Source organism: Felis catus, chromosome A3 (assembly GCF_018350175.1).
Source record: "Felis catus isolate Fca126 chromosome A3, F.catus_Fca126_mat1.0, whole genome shotgun sequence".
NCBI classification, from domain to species: domain Eukaryota; kingdom Metazoa; phylum Chordata; class Mammalia; order Carnivora; family Felidae; genus Felis; species Felis catus.
Genome location: NC_058370.1, coordinates 100,512,102 through 100,526,836, shown reverse-complemented (window position 1 = coordinate 100,526,836; position 14,735 = coordinate 100,512,102). Strand labels below are relative to the sequence as shown.

Here is a 14,735-nt window from a genome sequence, read left to right as displayed (position 1 = left end):
TTTGAAGTCATTTACTAGCTGATAATTTTTTTGTGGATTTAGCGTTTTCCATATATATCACATCATGTGCAAACAGAGGTGGTTTGGCTTCTTCCTCTCCAATCTGGATGCCTTTTATTTCTTTTCTTGCCCAGTTGCCCTGGCCAGTACCAGACAGGTCCAATGCTCTCGTACATTGTTGAATAGAAGTGGTGAGAGCCGGCATCTTTTCTTATTCTCGATCTTAAGCAGGAAGTGTCTAGTCTTGGATTATTGAGTATATTAGCTGTGGGTTTTTCATAATGCCTCCCCTTTTACTATTTTTTTAAGTCTATTTTGAGAGAGAACACAAGCAGAGGGGAGGAACAGAGAGAGGGAGAGAGAGAGTCCCAAACAGGACCTGCACTGTCAGCTCAGAGTCCAGTGCGGGCCTCAAACTCACAAATCGTGAGATCATGACGTGAGCCGAAATCAAGAGTCAGATGCTTAACTGACAGCCACCCAGGTGCCCCAAATGCCTCCCCTTTGTTAGGTCAGTGCCATTCCCTTCTATTCCTATTCTGTTAAGTGTTTTTATCATGAAAGGGTGTTGGAGTTTGTCAGATGCTTTGCTTGTTCTGCCCTCTTGACTTTATAGATGAGATGGTAGGTCCTGTTTCCCTGTCCTCGGTTGGTTGGATGTGTATGCTTCTATTACCTTGCGCAGAGACTTGCTTTCCCGACTGTGCCCAACCTGGCAGTCCCTGCTCTACATACGGTGATTTGATTGAAGTGCAGCTAGTGCAGCTAGTGGTTGGCATGACAAGGAAGCCTCACGCTCCTGCCTTAACTTCCTCACCGTCTCCTGGCAGTGCCAGCCTTGTGGAGAGTGTGTCATGACCCTGCTGGTCGTCTTCTGCTGAGATCACGTGTTGTCTGCTTCTTTAAAGACACACTTGCCAGTTGTCCTCCCACTTCTGATGCACATGCATTAAAAGGCAACCACTGTGGCCCCATTGTGCACATATAAAGACACTACTTTGTGGGGCCTGGTACAGGCGTAGAGAGAGCTGTTGATGCCAGCTGATGGCTTCCAGCCCCTCCTTAGCCGTCATGCCTGTTGCACTGGCCTGTTTGCTCCTGGCCTGCTGCATCTTTGGGAATGCGTGCTTTTGGCCCCTCTGGAGTCATGGTTATCCCCCAGGTACTGCTGCCCTCCCTTGGGTTCTCAGTAGAGCAGCTGCTTGAGAAATTGCCTCTCCTAGCCTGCAGTTAGCAGCCACTTGTTGAGCGGATGGCCGCTGTGATGCACCCAACTGGGGCAAAGGAAGGGTGCCCTAGCCTCTCAGTAGCCTTAATTAATTCCAGGCAAATGAATTATTTCTGGTGTTAGCCAGTAAAAGCTTATTGGGCAGGAGCCATCAGGTTGCTAGTCACATAACCACTGGGTCTGGTGATGTGCCTCACTCAACTTTAATGACCGCTTCTAAAGTACTCCTCCTTCTTGTCAGCACCACTTACGGGGCTTATTCTCTAAGGCATTTATATAGCCTCAGTTGTCTAGACCAGGAATGTATTTGGAACGAGTGAGCCTGTTAAAAGTAAAATCAGAGCATGTCACTCCTGTGGTCAAAACCTCCCAAGTAGGTTTCCTTCACACTCACACTAAAAGCCTTCTGCCTGAAATGCATGGTCTGATGTCTGCATGGCTCCTTTCCTCACTACCTCATTAGTGAGGCCTTCCCTTCCCGTCTTATTTAAAATCCTAAATATTCCCTCCCTCCTCCCCCCGCTCTACCCGGGGTCCTTCCCTGTTTTATTTTCCTCCAGGGATAATCCCCTTTGGGAATGAAGGTTCCACCAAAGACAGACTGATTTATACATGACTTTTCCCAGCACCTGGCCCATTGTAAGCACTCAATATATAATTGCTGTGTGAATGGGTGGATTTTATCCATTCTGCAAATGACCTGTGCTCAGCCTAAGAGCATAGTCATTTTGCCCCACAGTACATGACCAGTCAATGGTGGACCAGACACTGGAGGACTCATCCCTGAAGCTTCTCAGTCAGATGCCTCAGCCTCCTGTGTGAATCTCTTCGGAAGGAGAGCTCTCCATTCTTTCTCTGTATCCTTTCCTTCCTTGGCACCCGCCGGAAAGTCAAAGCTGTTCTGTGGGAGGATGTGTTATTGACTATATGTAATGACTGCACGTAATAATCGTCTATTTTGATGTGGCCTGAAGATGAGAGAAGGATGCCTTTGAAGAGCGTTCTTTGACCTTTGCCTCAGTCCTGGGCCTGTCCTCTGGGAGACGGCAGCTGCACCTCCACTGCTGTTGTTGTGTTTATTTTTTTTACTTTTTACTTTTTTTTTTAAACCATATACTCAAATCTTTCTCTGCTATGACCCCACAGAAATTTGTTTCTTCTCCTTCCTTTGGTCTATTCAGGGACTTAATCTTCAGGTCTAGAAGATTGTTCACTTCAAGAATCATTTTAGGAAATAATCCCATTGACGTTCTTAATGGTGTATGTTTGTTCCTGTTCCTAAGCCCCCTCCTAAGCCATGTGAGTGAAAAAGAACTGAGAATAATTTGTCCTACAGAAGTGGAAGTGTCTGTTTTTCTTGCCTCGCCTACAGATCATCAAAATGGAGTTGTCTGGCTTTTCAAGGTGCATAGGGACAGGAGGTCCTAAAAGGGAGCTCCTCACCTTTTCTCCCCATAATCAGCATTATCTTCTTTTTCTCTCCAGGTTGTGTCAACGCTGCTCATAAACATAATCCCAGAGGACCACATCCCACTGAGCTTATCGGGAAAGGCAAAGATCAGCGGCAAAGCCTGGGTGCAGGAGTCTCCTCGGCCTGTTCCCGGCTTTAAACCTGACTCAATGTGCGAGTCCCAGGTCTGGCTGCCTAGCTGTGTGGGTTGGAGACATCTAGTCCCAGTTTTAGGCAAATTGATTTAAAATGGAGACAGAGAAAGGGAGACACGCCCATAGAAGTGGGCGTCATGGTTCATAGGAGAGGACCTTGTGTCCGAGTCGGTGTCAGTTTTTAGTTTTAGAAAGAAAGAGTCAGAGTTCATCACTAGCATTTGACCCTCAGTATAAACCTCACAACCCACTTGAGGAGCAGAAGGCCTCCAGACTCAACTCTGCAAAACTTGGAATTGCAGAGCCTGAGCTTTCCCTTGAGGCTCCTGAGTGGCTCGAGATCACAGACCGACCGGCTGTGAGGTTGCACACTTGCCAGTTCTGTGGCTTGGGAGCCAGGCCTTGGGGAGGAGGCCCAAGGCAGTGGAACCTGGGCACAGTGCTCCTGCAACAAGCAATAGTGGCCCCACACTAAAGAGTTCCAAGCCTTAAGTCCCCGGCTCACAAGTGCTTTGTCACAGGGTCTAGCAGACATTCCATTTCAAAGTGAAGCTGCCACTTTGCTTTCCTTTTGTAGATCGTATGCTTAATGCATACTCCATTATGTACCTAGCAGTCCTTCCTTTAATTAGCTTCTAATGCTTTATCCCAACTTTATAGAAGTGCAGAAGTCTTAAAAGATGTTAGAAAGGTTATGTTGTTCTTACTTCTAGGGTCCAAGGGAGGGAGTACCTAGGCCAAGGTCATGGTTATGAAGTTTACGCTCTGGATGCTCTCATTTGTAGTCACAAGGGTACTTGACCTCAAGTCAGTAGGGGCAGGGTTGTGGTGTAAGAGGACATGTAAATACTGAAATGTCTGCACATGCGTGTGTGTATATAGTATAGTCTCTGGAAAAAATTAATTTAAAAGTATTGGTCTATATGTCCTCATCTCCTTTATTTGGAAAAAATACATTAGGGACACCTGGGTGGCTCAGTCAGTTAAACATCTGACTTTGGCTCAGGTCATGATCTCACAGTTTGTGGGTTCGAGCCCCACGTCAGGCTATGTGCTGAGAGCTCAGAGCCTGGAGCCTGCTTCAGATTCTGTGTCTCCCCTCTCTCTCTGCCTCCTCCCCACTCACAGTCGGTCTCTCTCTCTCTCTCTCTCTCTCTCTCTCTCTCTCTCTCAAAAGTAAAAACTAAATTAAAAGAAAAAATATATTAGTTCCGTTTATACCCTACATCTTTCCATCAAGGACTTGAGGCAGGTTACAGTGGAGGTACATACACAATAAGGTTAATAAAACACAGAGAAGGGAGGGGGTGGCTTACACAGGAAGTGTCACCTCCACTCCAGCATTGGTGTTGTCCCCTGCACAGGTGATCATCAGAGAAGGGGAGCTGCTCTGTGGGGTGCTGGACAAGGCACACTATGGGAGCTCCGCCTATGGCCTGGTCCACTGCTGCTACGAGATCTATGGTGGGGAGACCAGCGGCAAGGTTCTCACCTGCCTGGCCCGCCTCTTCACCGCCTACCTGCAGCTCTACAGAGGTTTCACCTTGGGTGAGTGCTGGGCGTTTGGCCCCGTGGCTCCTTCTCCTAACCAACACGCCCATTGGGATGTCTCCCTGACTCTATTAGCAGCCTCCAAGGGAATGGCCAGTCTCCTTCTACAACTATGTCTTCACTTGACTGCCAGCAGCATGACACGGACATGCTCCTTCTTGGTGCTTTCCACCACTCCCTGATGGCCAGCATTTCTTCACCCTCCTTGGTCCCTATTTCCATTCTGTCCTTTTCTCCACCCAGCCTTCATGGTTGTCTATCCCTGACACTGATTTTTCACACTCGAACGCACCTCCATTCTTTCCTGTAAGCGTCCTTCCAGAATTCCTTGGGCACTCCACGTTCCAGAGACCACCTCCTTCCCTACTGTCAGAACTGCCCACATTTCCCAACACAGCTGAGGCATCGGTGCTGTTGGAAACACGATGTTGGGGCAGACCTGCTGGGATGATCCTAAGATAGGAAGAAAAACTCCCTTGTCTCCTCCCTGGAAATGAGCACACACCGTTTGAAGAAGTTGGCTCTGATAAAGACAGCAAGCGTGCTGTTACTGTCTATGCCTTGGGCTTACTCAGGGTGGTGCGTCTCCCAAGGACACAGAGTGGAGTCTGAGCCCTTCTGCTTTGTTCCTGTGAGGAACACGTGATATGCTGTGTGTTGAGCCTGAGCCACAGTGAGTGTTAGCATTGTCTAGTTGGTGATTAAAGTTAAGACTCTGTGCTTTGCAGACTTGCTTGTGTGCAGACATGGTGGGAATCCCATTGTGGGGCCCATGGGCCACCTCAGCTGGAGCCTGTTCACTTGCCTGCAGTGGGGCTCGCGTGGTTATATGATAGATGTTCATTGTGGCAGAGTAGAAATACAGACATGATAGTGACCGAAAGTCACCCAGCATTCAAGCCATAAGCGATAACCACACATGTGTGTCTTTCTAGACTTTCCAATATAAACACATTCAGAGAAAAATGGGATCCTACACTACACAGTTTTTGTAACCTTTTACTCCCCATTTTGGAATGTATTTATATACGTTCTTTTGGACAGGTCCTACATCCTCAGGTCTGTGGCTGCAGATTATTCTAGTTGTGTAGATGTACCATAGTTTATTTAACCAGTCCTGTAATTAGACATTTAGGCTCTTTTCCTGGTTTTCACTTTATTGCTGGGAATCCCGTCTTTAAAAATGAAAAGTAGCGGTGGGGCGCCTGGGTGGCGCAGTCGGTTAAGCGTCCGACTTCAGCCAGGTCACGATCTCGCGGTCCGTGAGTTCGAGCCCCGCGTCAGGCTCTGGGCTGATGGCTCGGAGCCTGGAGCCTGTTTCCGAGTCTGTGTCTCCCTCTCTCTCTGCCCCTCCCCTGTTCATGCTCTGTCTCTCTCTGTCCCAAAAATAAAAATAAACGTTGAAAAAAAAAATTAAAAAAAAAAAAAAAAAGTAGCGGAAGATGCCACACCCAGCTCACGATGCGGACCACACCTAACAAGCCGTGCCCGCAGCACTGCGTAGCACATGGCACAAAGAGAATTCAGCCCCCAGATTCAAAAGCCTCCCAGAGACCACGAGACAGAAAGGGAACAGGGCCAAGCTGGGCCCAGCTCTGAGGGAAGGGCGAGCTAGAGACCTTGCCTTCCGCTCCCGCCTTCGTAGCCAGAGGTCAGTGAAGGGACAGCAAAAGTGGCCCAGAGCTGACCCCATGAAAGACCCGCTTTTGTGGTTACGGCTTCCTCACAGAGGGACTTTCTTTCCTCCCTTACTTGTACGTGTTCTTCTGAGCCCCTCAAGCTTCCAGAATGTTGCATTGGAAATTCCAGCTGTTTTAGCTCAGCTTCTGAACAGTGTAGCCATTGTTTGTCTTCCCATTCAGACCTTGGCTGAGGGACTTTTGAGCCCAGTAGCGCTCGACAGATAACAGGCAGCAAGTGGTTAAAAGATGAAGTAGGGGGAGGTCCCGCGTAAGGTGAGGAATTCCTCAGCCCTTTGGGGCCAGAATGACAGGTTTACCGAAGAGACCCAGGCTCCCGTCCCCGGGAGCAGCCTGCAGTGATGGGCCCTGTCACCTGGGCTCAGGTGTGTCCCTGCACACACACACAACCATGCAGGGTGGGCCCTGTGATGTGTGCCTGCTGGGAATCAAAACCAGGATGTTCTTTCCCTTCCTGTCTTCTTCCTCACTTTTCATCCAAAACCTCATCTTCACCCCAGCCCATCCATTCATTCAACATGTATGTATTGAGTGGAGTGCAGTCTAGCTGGTGGCTAAGAGCACAGGTTTGTGACTTGGCCCTGGGTTTACTTTTCTGCCTATGGAACATTGGGCAGGTAGCTCAGGTCTGAGCCTTAGTTTGACTATTTGTAAAATGGGGCTTCGAATGCTTAGCCTCTGGGAAGCACTTAGGAGATGGTGGCAATCTCTTCTTAATAACCATGTCAATATCGTCATCGTTATTCTGGTGCTTCCTGTGTTTGTGGAACCGTGTGCCGTGCCCTGACCTCCCCAAGCTTACAGCCTGGTGAGAAGTTAGGCCCGGTCCCCCGAGAGTTTGTCTGTCTCACTTCACAGGCGTGGAAGACATTCTGGTTAAGCCGAAGGCGGATGTTAAGAGACACAGAGTCATTGAAGAGTCCACCCACTGCGGGCCACGGGTGAGGAGGGCCTGGGAGGCTACAGCCTACTGCAGAGGGTCGGGTCTCCCGTGGAACAAAAGCCACACCTTCCTCCCTTGGCTGCTGCCTGTGACGTGTTCCTTTTCTCATCCTAGGCTGTCAGGGCTGCATTAAACCTGCCAGAAGCTGCGTCATGTGACGAGGTCCGAGGGAAATGGCAGGATGCCCATCTGGGCAAAGACCAGAGGGATTTTAACATGATTGATCTGAAGTTCAAGGAGGAAGTGAACCATTACAACAATGAGATTAACAAGGTTAGTCCAGCAGCGTGTGCACTTATCACCACCATTTTGAATGCTGGTTTTTAAAAAAATTACATTTTGCTTCTCACTTAGGGCCCTGTGGAGCACTTTGGCTCTTTAACAGCTGACTGGGTGAGATGTGAGGTGGGATGTATAGAATTCATCATTTTGAAGAGCCAAGGGCTTTGTGCTCTTACTCGGTTCATGCTGAGAGGGCATGCTTTGCACTTCTTTTTCGTTTTAAATGTTTGTGTTTTGGGGTGACTGCATCCATGGGGACTGAAGAATTCCTCTGGGGCCACTGTGGTGGAGGAGCAGAATGAAGGACCAAAAATACTATTGCCACTTAACATGGCGGCTAGGGGTGAAAGCCTGGGTTCAAACCCTGTCTGCCATGTACTTGGTGTGTGACTTAAAGGCAAGTGATGTAAGCAATCTGTATCTTGGTTTACTAGCCTGGAAGGAGGGATATGAGGAACACTTACCTCACAGCATTGCTGAGAGGATTAAGGAGCTGATCTACACCATGCTCTTGACACGGTGGGAGCACTCTGGAAATTCTCCAGAGCCCCTGTCTGCTTTTCCACCAAGCCAGTTCTTCTACATCGGAGAAAGGAGAGGGAAGTCCCTGCACAGGCCAAGACCACAGCCGGGGCTCTCCACCATCTTGCCTCAGAGCTGGGGCTTCCAGTCCCGCAGCTTGAAGGAGCCAGCCTGGCCCTCACCCTGCCTTCTGGACCACAAGGCCCAGCCTGAGGGGGAGAGGGAGAAGCAAGGCCATTGCTCAACAACAGTCGGTGTTTGCCTGGTGCCCTCTGAACTGGCTTCCAGGATCCCTTAGCCTGCCAGGAATGCAGACCTCTCGGTACAAGTGCTGTCCCTGAGAAGTTTTCTTCGGAGGAGCCTTCCCAGCACCGCTCCGAGAATCTGGAGGCCCAGCTTCCAGGCTTGACTAAGAATGCTGGGGTGTGGTCTCAGAAGCACCTCAGAATCACTTCTTGTCCCACCAGCAACTCTCTTCCCACTGCACACCCCCCACTCCCCCCGCCCCATCTCTCCTACGTGGGTCTGGGTCTCTGCAATCCTAGTAGAAGCTTAAATAGACTCTGAGCCCCTCCCAGCGCCTCTTCAGGCTCCACCTAGAGGGTTTTGCTCATGTCTGCTGGCCCTGGAGCCAAGGCCAGACTCCCACGTGGTACTAGGGCAGCATGTTGGTAAATGTGAGTGTGTCGCGGGCATTGGTCCTCACTGCCAAGTGTGCAGGAACTGAGGCTGTGCTCTGCTGGGCAGATCCACAAGGGTATCACCTCAAATTTTCTTCTTAGCCAGCTCCTTTTTAGACTCACCAACTGGATATGCTGGTCCCTCTAGCTCTCCCTTTTTATTCCCATTTGCCAGTGGCAAGAGCCTTGAGCTTCTTGGCAGAGGGTGTCAGGAGGGTGCAGCACGTGGGGGCCCTCATCATTAGACTTGTATCTAGGAGTTCTAGCAAAAAGGATGGTTGCCAAATGAGACTTCTTACCTTGAGTGGGATTTGGCCCTTATCTCTAGATAAATAGTCTGAATTTATTGCTTCCGCATCCCAGGTTTACCTTGTGATTTGGGATTTCAGATGGGAGTGAAGTCACTGACTTGATGTCTTTATTTAATCTGCAGGCATGCATGCCATTTGGCCTGCACAGACAGTTCCCAGAGAACAACTTGCAGATGATGGTGCAATCTGGAGCCAAAGGTTCAACTGTAAACACCATGCAGGTGTGAGCAAAGACGGACTGGCTGGTTTGCCAGAGGGATGGGGTGATTGCAGGAGGCAATTTTCAGATTTCTTTCTGATTTTAAAAGGGTCCATGTGCCATATAAAACGTGGCAAGTACTAAAAAATATAAAAGCATATAGAAATTAGTACCGTTAGCACATCAGTGTTAGAAGCAAACACAGATATAAATGTGTGCGTGTGTGTAATCAGTCTTATCTGAGGTCCTGTCATGGTCTGCTTTCTTCATTTTTTAGTATATTGTAAGCACTGTCCTAGAGGTTTCTTTACCCTTAATTTGAGGCCCGTTACCTCCTCGGGGTCCTGCAGTACTTTTGTAGCATGTTTGCAAATGTTAACATTTCTTTTCAAAGTCTTGATGACGGTGTAGAGCAGTGTAGGAATGGGTTTAAAAGGCTGAAGGCCTCACTTTGACTAGAGTGAAATCCAGACACATTGCCCTCCTCCCCACCCCCCACCAAGAATATTAATAGGTGGTTTTATTTTCTTTTGTCCTTAGAGTCTAAGGATTACAATAAGTTACTTTTTCTCGTGGGCCTCAGTTTCTCCATTAAGGCCCTTAGGTCCCTTCTGGGTATAACACCAAATGGTTCTGAGACATGTCTTCTTTTGCAAACATCGTCCATTTACAACTGACCCCAAATACTAAAATCTTGATCAGTCAGCAATAGGAATGCGCAGTTCTCTTCTTGAAACATGAGCGCCTTTGGTTAGTTGGAAAATCTAGTTTGGCCGTCAAAATCCAGTTTTCACGCAGCTTTTTTTCGAGAGCAAGCCCTCCCTCCCTCTGCCAGGAAGCAGCATTAACACATGTGTGGATCTCTCCTTTGGGTTTCCTTTCCTCCAGATCTCATGCCTGCTGGGCCAGATTGAATTGGAAGGTCGGAGACCCCCCCTGATGGCATCTGGCAAGTCACTGCCCTGCTTTGAGCCTTATGAATTCACCCCCAGGGCTGGCGGCTTCGTCACTGGCAGATTCCTAACTGGTATCAAGCCTCCTGTATGTATTTTGGTTTTTCCTCTTGCCTCTTCTCATTGCTAGGCTCAGTGGTAGGAGGCTTGTGACCTCTACCAACAACTTGGAGCAAGGACAATCGAGTAATAAATGCCAAGCCATTTGTTGCTTCCTCACTAGACCCTGTGGGCCACAGGGACAGTAAGGATGCCACCCTGTCATGTTCAGCATTATAACACCAGAGCTTTCACAGCACCTGGAACATCATGAGTGCTAAGTGTTTGCTGAAAAATGAAAAGATGGGTAAGACCAATCCTAGGTCCGCCTTTTCCTGCCATATGCCCTCTCTATGCTGTCTTCCCTACTTTGAAAGCAGCTAGAGAGGGGATGCCCCTTACCAGGGTGCCCTCTGTTGCCAAAAGGAACATCACAGAGATTTATTTCACACTCCACCCCCACCAAGAGTACCTCCCATGGCTCCTCTTTCATGGTGGGAAAATTGACTAGCTGTGGCAAATGTCTAGTTCTTGGTCAGCAACAGACTTCTCCCCTAAGAAAAGGTTTTCTCCTCACACTTGTCAGAAATGGCTTTTTGAATGTTAGTACCTTTTGTTCCTTGGTTAGTGCATCTCTGCAAGATCAGACAACTAAATCCAGGTCGTGAAGAGGACCGGCCTTTCGTTTCAAGGCCACCAACTGCTCCAAGGGCTCATCAGTCCCACATGGGTTTTCCAGTGACCACCCATGGCCTCTGACAAAGGATGGAGGAGAGATGATACGGACCAGAACTTTTTAAACTCTGGTTGTGACCCCTTAGTGAATCATGAAATCACTGTAATAGATAGTGACTGTCATTTCTTTATAATAAAACAGAACAGGGTAGTGAAGAAAACATCCAAGTAAGGGATAGGACAGTTTCCTAAAGTTTTCCTTTGAGTTTTCTATCTGTATGTCCATGTTTGCTGATTACTATCATAAGTGTATTTCTTGTGGTGAGTTAGTTAAAACGTTTGGAAAAGACTGTGTACCTCTGATAACACTGTTGGAAGCAGAATTCAGGGATGTGGACCGAATGGAAGAGTGATAAAGCCCAAGTGCCATTTCCATTTGGAAAGTGGGGTTTGCGGTGTGGGATAAAATACTGAGGGTGGAATGCATGGGTGCAGGTGGAGCTCCTGGCAAGGTAGCGCAAAAGGTAAGCCACAGGGGAGGGCAGAAGCCACTGGGGCCATCGGACCTGTTCGGGCCGAGAGCCACAGGAGATCTGACTAGGCTGCCTGTGGTGTTGTTGGCCTGCACCACCCTTCAGGAAGCATCCTTCCTCACGGGCACCTCTGGGGCCCGGCCCCGCATCTCCCACAGGAGTTCTTCTTTCACTGCATGGCAGGGCGAGAGGGTCTGGTGGACACCGCCGTGAAAACCAGCCGCTCCGGCTATCTCCAAAGGTAAAAAGCACCTGCTCTGCCCCTATTAGATGGGGTCTGTGTCCCAGGACTAGTCACCTCCACGTTGTCATCTTTCACATTGTCGGTGACGGTTCACTTATAGTCCCTTTGGGTGAAAAAACTTTTTAAAAATGGCCATGGGTGGCCTGGGACAGAAAATGCAGATAAGCTTCCCCTTCTAAAAGATTGGTAGAGAGTGAGCTCAGAGGTTTATACGGAGGGCCCCTGTGTTCTGCGGACGCACACTATTCCCCCCCACCCCCTCAGGCCTGGCTCTAAGTCCTGTTCTCTGGGAACTTGGGTGACTACCCCACAGGGAGGCAGAACTCCTTTTATCCTGCCCTCAGAGGTTTTCCTGTCTCTGCTCCAGCCTTGTCCTCTCTCCTGCTGCTATGTTCCAGATTCCCCAAAGCTGCACTCCTTACTATGGTCCCCTCCCCCTTGACTGCCAAGGCTGCAGCCCATGGGGTTGGGCCAGGAAAGGGAAGGGTGGGTTTGGGGTGGACAACCCTGGGTGGTGGGGCAGCAAGAAAGCCATCTGCCGAGCTGGCGGCACCATGTGGAGAGCCGGCATTCAGCACTGCTGGGCGAGTTCCCCTCTCGGGCATGGATCACACGGCCGTTTCCTTCCGTGAGCAAGGGTTACGCCCCACTTCCCATTTCTTAAATCGTTCAACAATACGTGTATAACATAGAAAAAGCTAGAAAACAAATGATCAAATAAGTCTGGGGTGAGGGGATCCTTGTGTGGGGTGGGAGTCCCTGAGGCCAATTAGATAACGCTGGGGGGAAGATGTGGAGGGTCTTTGTTGGAACAGAGGAGCAGTCACCATCGGAGTAAAGTACATAAGCCTCCGCAGGAGGGTTGTGGTGGGGAGGTCCCGTGCAGGGCTTCAGACAGGATGGATCGGAGGAGGCCAGCCCGGCTATGGTGGACTTCTAGCCGGACGTTGGAAGGCTGCACCCCAAGAGTGGCCATGGAAAGGAAGAAGCCGTTGTGAAGACGTAGAGCAGCTGGCTGAAACGCAGGAGGAAGAAGCAGAGAGGCAGCAGATAAACCTAGTTGAGTTTTCAGGCCTGAGTGACAGCTCAGAGACACAGTTGACAGAGAAGAGAAAGAAAGTACGTGTGGCGTGAGGAGTCAGCAGGAGGTTATTCAAGCAGCCATGTCCCGTGGACCTTTAAAGACAAGGCCTGATGTTCAGAAGAGGCCTGGACGCACAGCCTTGTGGGGCCGTTGCTGGTGCTGAGAGCAGGGCCCTGCGGGCAAGGAGAGCAGAGCAGAGGGCTCCAGGCAGCACCTGCAGCATTTGCAGCAGAGGGGAAGTGGTGCTCAGCACCAACCTCACCAGGCCCTGGGCTGGATGCCAAGAAGACAGTGGTGACTGACACTGAATTCTGTCCTTGGAGCTTAAGGGAACAGTGGCTCCTAGAAAACCTCCTGTTAAGGTGGCAGGAAGAGACAGGGGCAGAGTGGCCAGAGGTAAGCTAAGGAGCCAGTACCAGATGGTAGGAAGAGAGGTTGAGGGAGACCGCTGACTACTGGGAGCACTGAGGAAAAAGGGCACCAGGTTAGGGTTAGCACATCAGCATTTAGTTCCGAATGTGTCCTTAGTTTCCCTGGAAAATATCTGGACTAACCACACTGGAGAGGCATTGGGTGGGTAGCAAGCCCTCCTGCCTTACCTGCCTTATGGACCCACTGATGCTGGTCCTTGGGGAGCTCTTCAGTGCAGGGGAGTGAAAGGCAGGCAGCAGTCCCGGCTGCTGGGGCCAGATCTGGGAGCCAGGGCCAAGCAATGGCAGCTAGCCTCTCGCGCACGCGGCTGCAACTTCCTCCTCCCAGAAAACTATCAGGAAGCTCCCTGGTCAGGAGCTGCTGTAGCACAGAGCCTGGGGCATCGGAGCCTTGCCCAGCTGCCCTTTCCACCGTCCACTGCCCTGGTCTCCTTGCAGGTGCATCATCAAGCACTTGGAGGGGCTGGTCGTCCAGTATGATCTGACAGTCCGCGACAGCGACGGCAGCGTGGTACAGTTCCTGTATGGGGAGGACGGCCTGGACATCCCCAAGACACAGTTCCTGCAGCCCAAGCAGTTCCCCTTCCTCGCCAGCAACTATGAGGTAGTTGGCCTGACCAGACCTGGTGCCTGGAGGTGGTGGGGCCCGGAGCTGCATGGTGGGCCTTGCACCCTGAGCTTTGCCACGCAGTGAGGTGGCTGTTGAAAAGCAGAGTGGGAAAAGGTTTACAAAGCACCGGTCGATGCCTTAAAACATTTGACATTTTCATAGCCCCTCAGGGGACTTTCATCACATGAGATAGCAGAAAGACACGTGTACTTCTGGAACAACAGCTACCATCTGGGGGCATTTGCCACGTGCTGGGCCCTAAGCTAAAGTGCACTGTGGGCAGCGTGTGCTTTTATCCTCACCACAACCTGGGGAAGTAGGTATTCTTGTCCATTTTACAGTCGAGACCAGGCGTATTGGAGCTGAAGTGACTAGCTGCTGTGTGGCAGGGCCAGTGTCTGGACCCAGGCTTGTCTGACACACAGGCTGGTGATCTTCATACCATGCCTTCCCACTCCAAGAATGACCATCACCATTAACTGAGTAGTCACCTATTGTGCAGTCCGATACTGAAACCACTGGGACCTGCCCGTGGTCATGCAGCAGATGGCAGTGTTGAAGGTTGCACTCCGGTGCCGGCTCCTTTCTCTCCTGGTGCCTGTCCCACAGCTTTGGCTATCACTTTCTCTCCTCCTTTCTCCCTAGAAACTCCCCTGGGTTCTGCAGGGGCTCTGAACATGCTGGGATGTCCCCTGTTATCCCTGTAGCTCCTGAACCACCAGCTCCCAAGTCCAGGATACACAGTGAGGGCCCTGTTTAGCAGCAGGTGCTCAGCATCTATGAGAGGCGTTGTGAAGCCTCCACATGTCTTGGGCCTGTGAAGTTGTATGACCTGGCCCTGTGTCATGCCCTTATCTCTTTGGTCTTATGTCTGTGGTTGGTTTGTTTGTTTGTCTGTTTGTTTAGGTGATAATGAAATCGAAGCATCTCCATGAAGTTTTATCCAGAGCAGATCCCCAAAAAGCTCTCCGCCACTTCAGAGCCATCAAAAAATGGCAAAGCAGGCATCCCAACACCATGCTGAGAAATGGTGCCTTCTTGAATTATTCACAGAAGATTCAGGCAGCCGTGAAAGCCTTGAACCTTGAGGGTGGGAACCAGAATGGCCGCAGCCCTGGGACTCACCAGGTGACTTGGGGGGGTGA

The 14,735-nt window shown here is 50.1% G+C and overlaps 1 protein-coding gene across 3 annotated transcripts in view; it reads left to right on the top strand.

Moving 5' to 3' along the window:
* The window catches only part of POLR1A (RNA polymerase I subunit A), a 75,584-nt gene that overhangs the window by 44,452 nt on the left and 16,397 nt on the right, over positions 1-14,735 (top strand). For all 3 annotated transcript variants that reach the window (XM_023251845.2, XM_023251841.2, XM_045054520.1), the window contains 9 exons: positions 2,714-2,863; positions 4,198-4,381; positions 6,943-7,025; positions 7,142-7,300; positions 8,945-9,043; positions 9,910-10,062; positions 11,380-11,462; positions 13,419-13,584; positions 14,497-14,718. In XM_023251845.2, the coding sequence (XP_023107613.2) occupies positions 2,714-2,863; positions 4,198-4,381; positions 6,943-7,025; positions 7,142-7,300; positions 8,945-9,043; positions 9,910-10,062; positions 11,380-11,462; positions 13,419-13,584; positions 14,497-14,718 (1,299 nt within the window). The remainder of the gene's footprint in view (positions 1-2,713; positions 2,864-4,197; positions 4,382-6,942; positions 7,026-7,141; positions 7,301-8,944; positions 9,044-9,909; positions 10,063-11,379; positions 11,463-13,418; positions 13,585-14,496; positions 14,719-14,735) is intronic.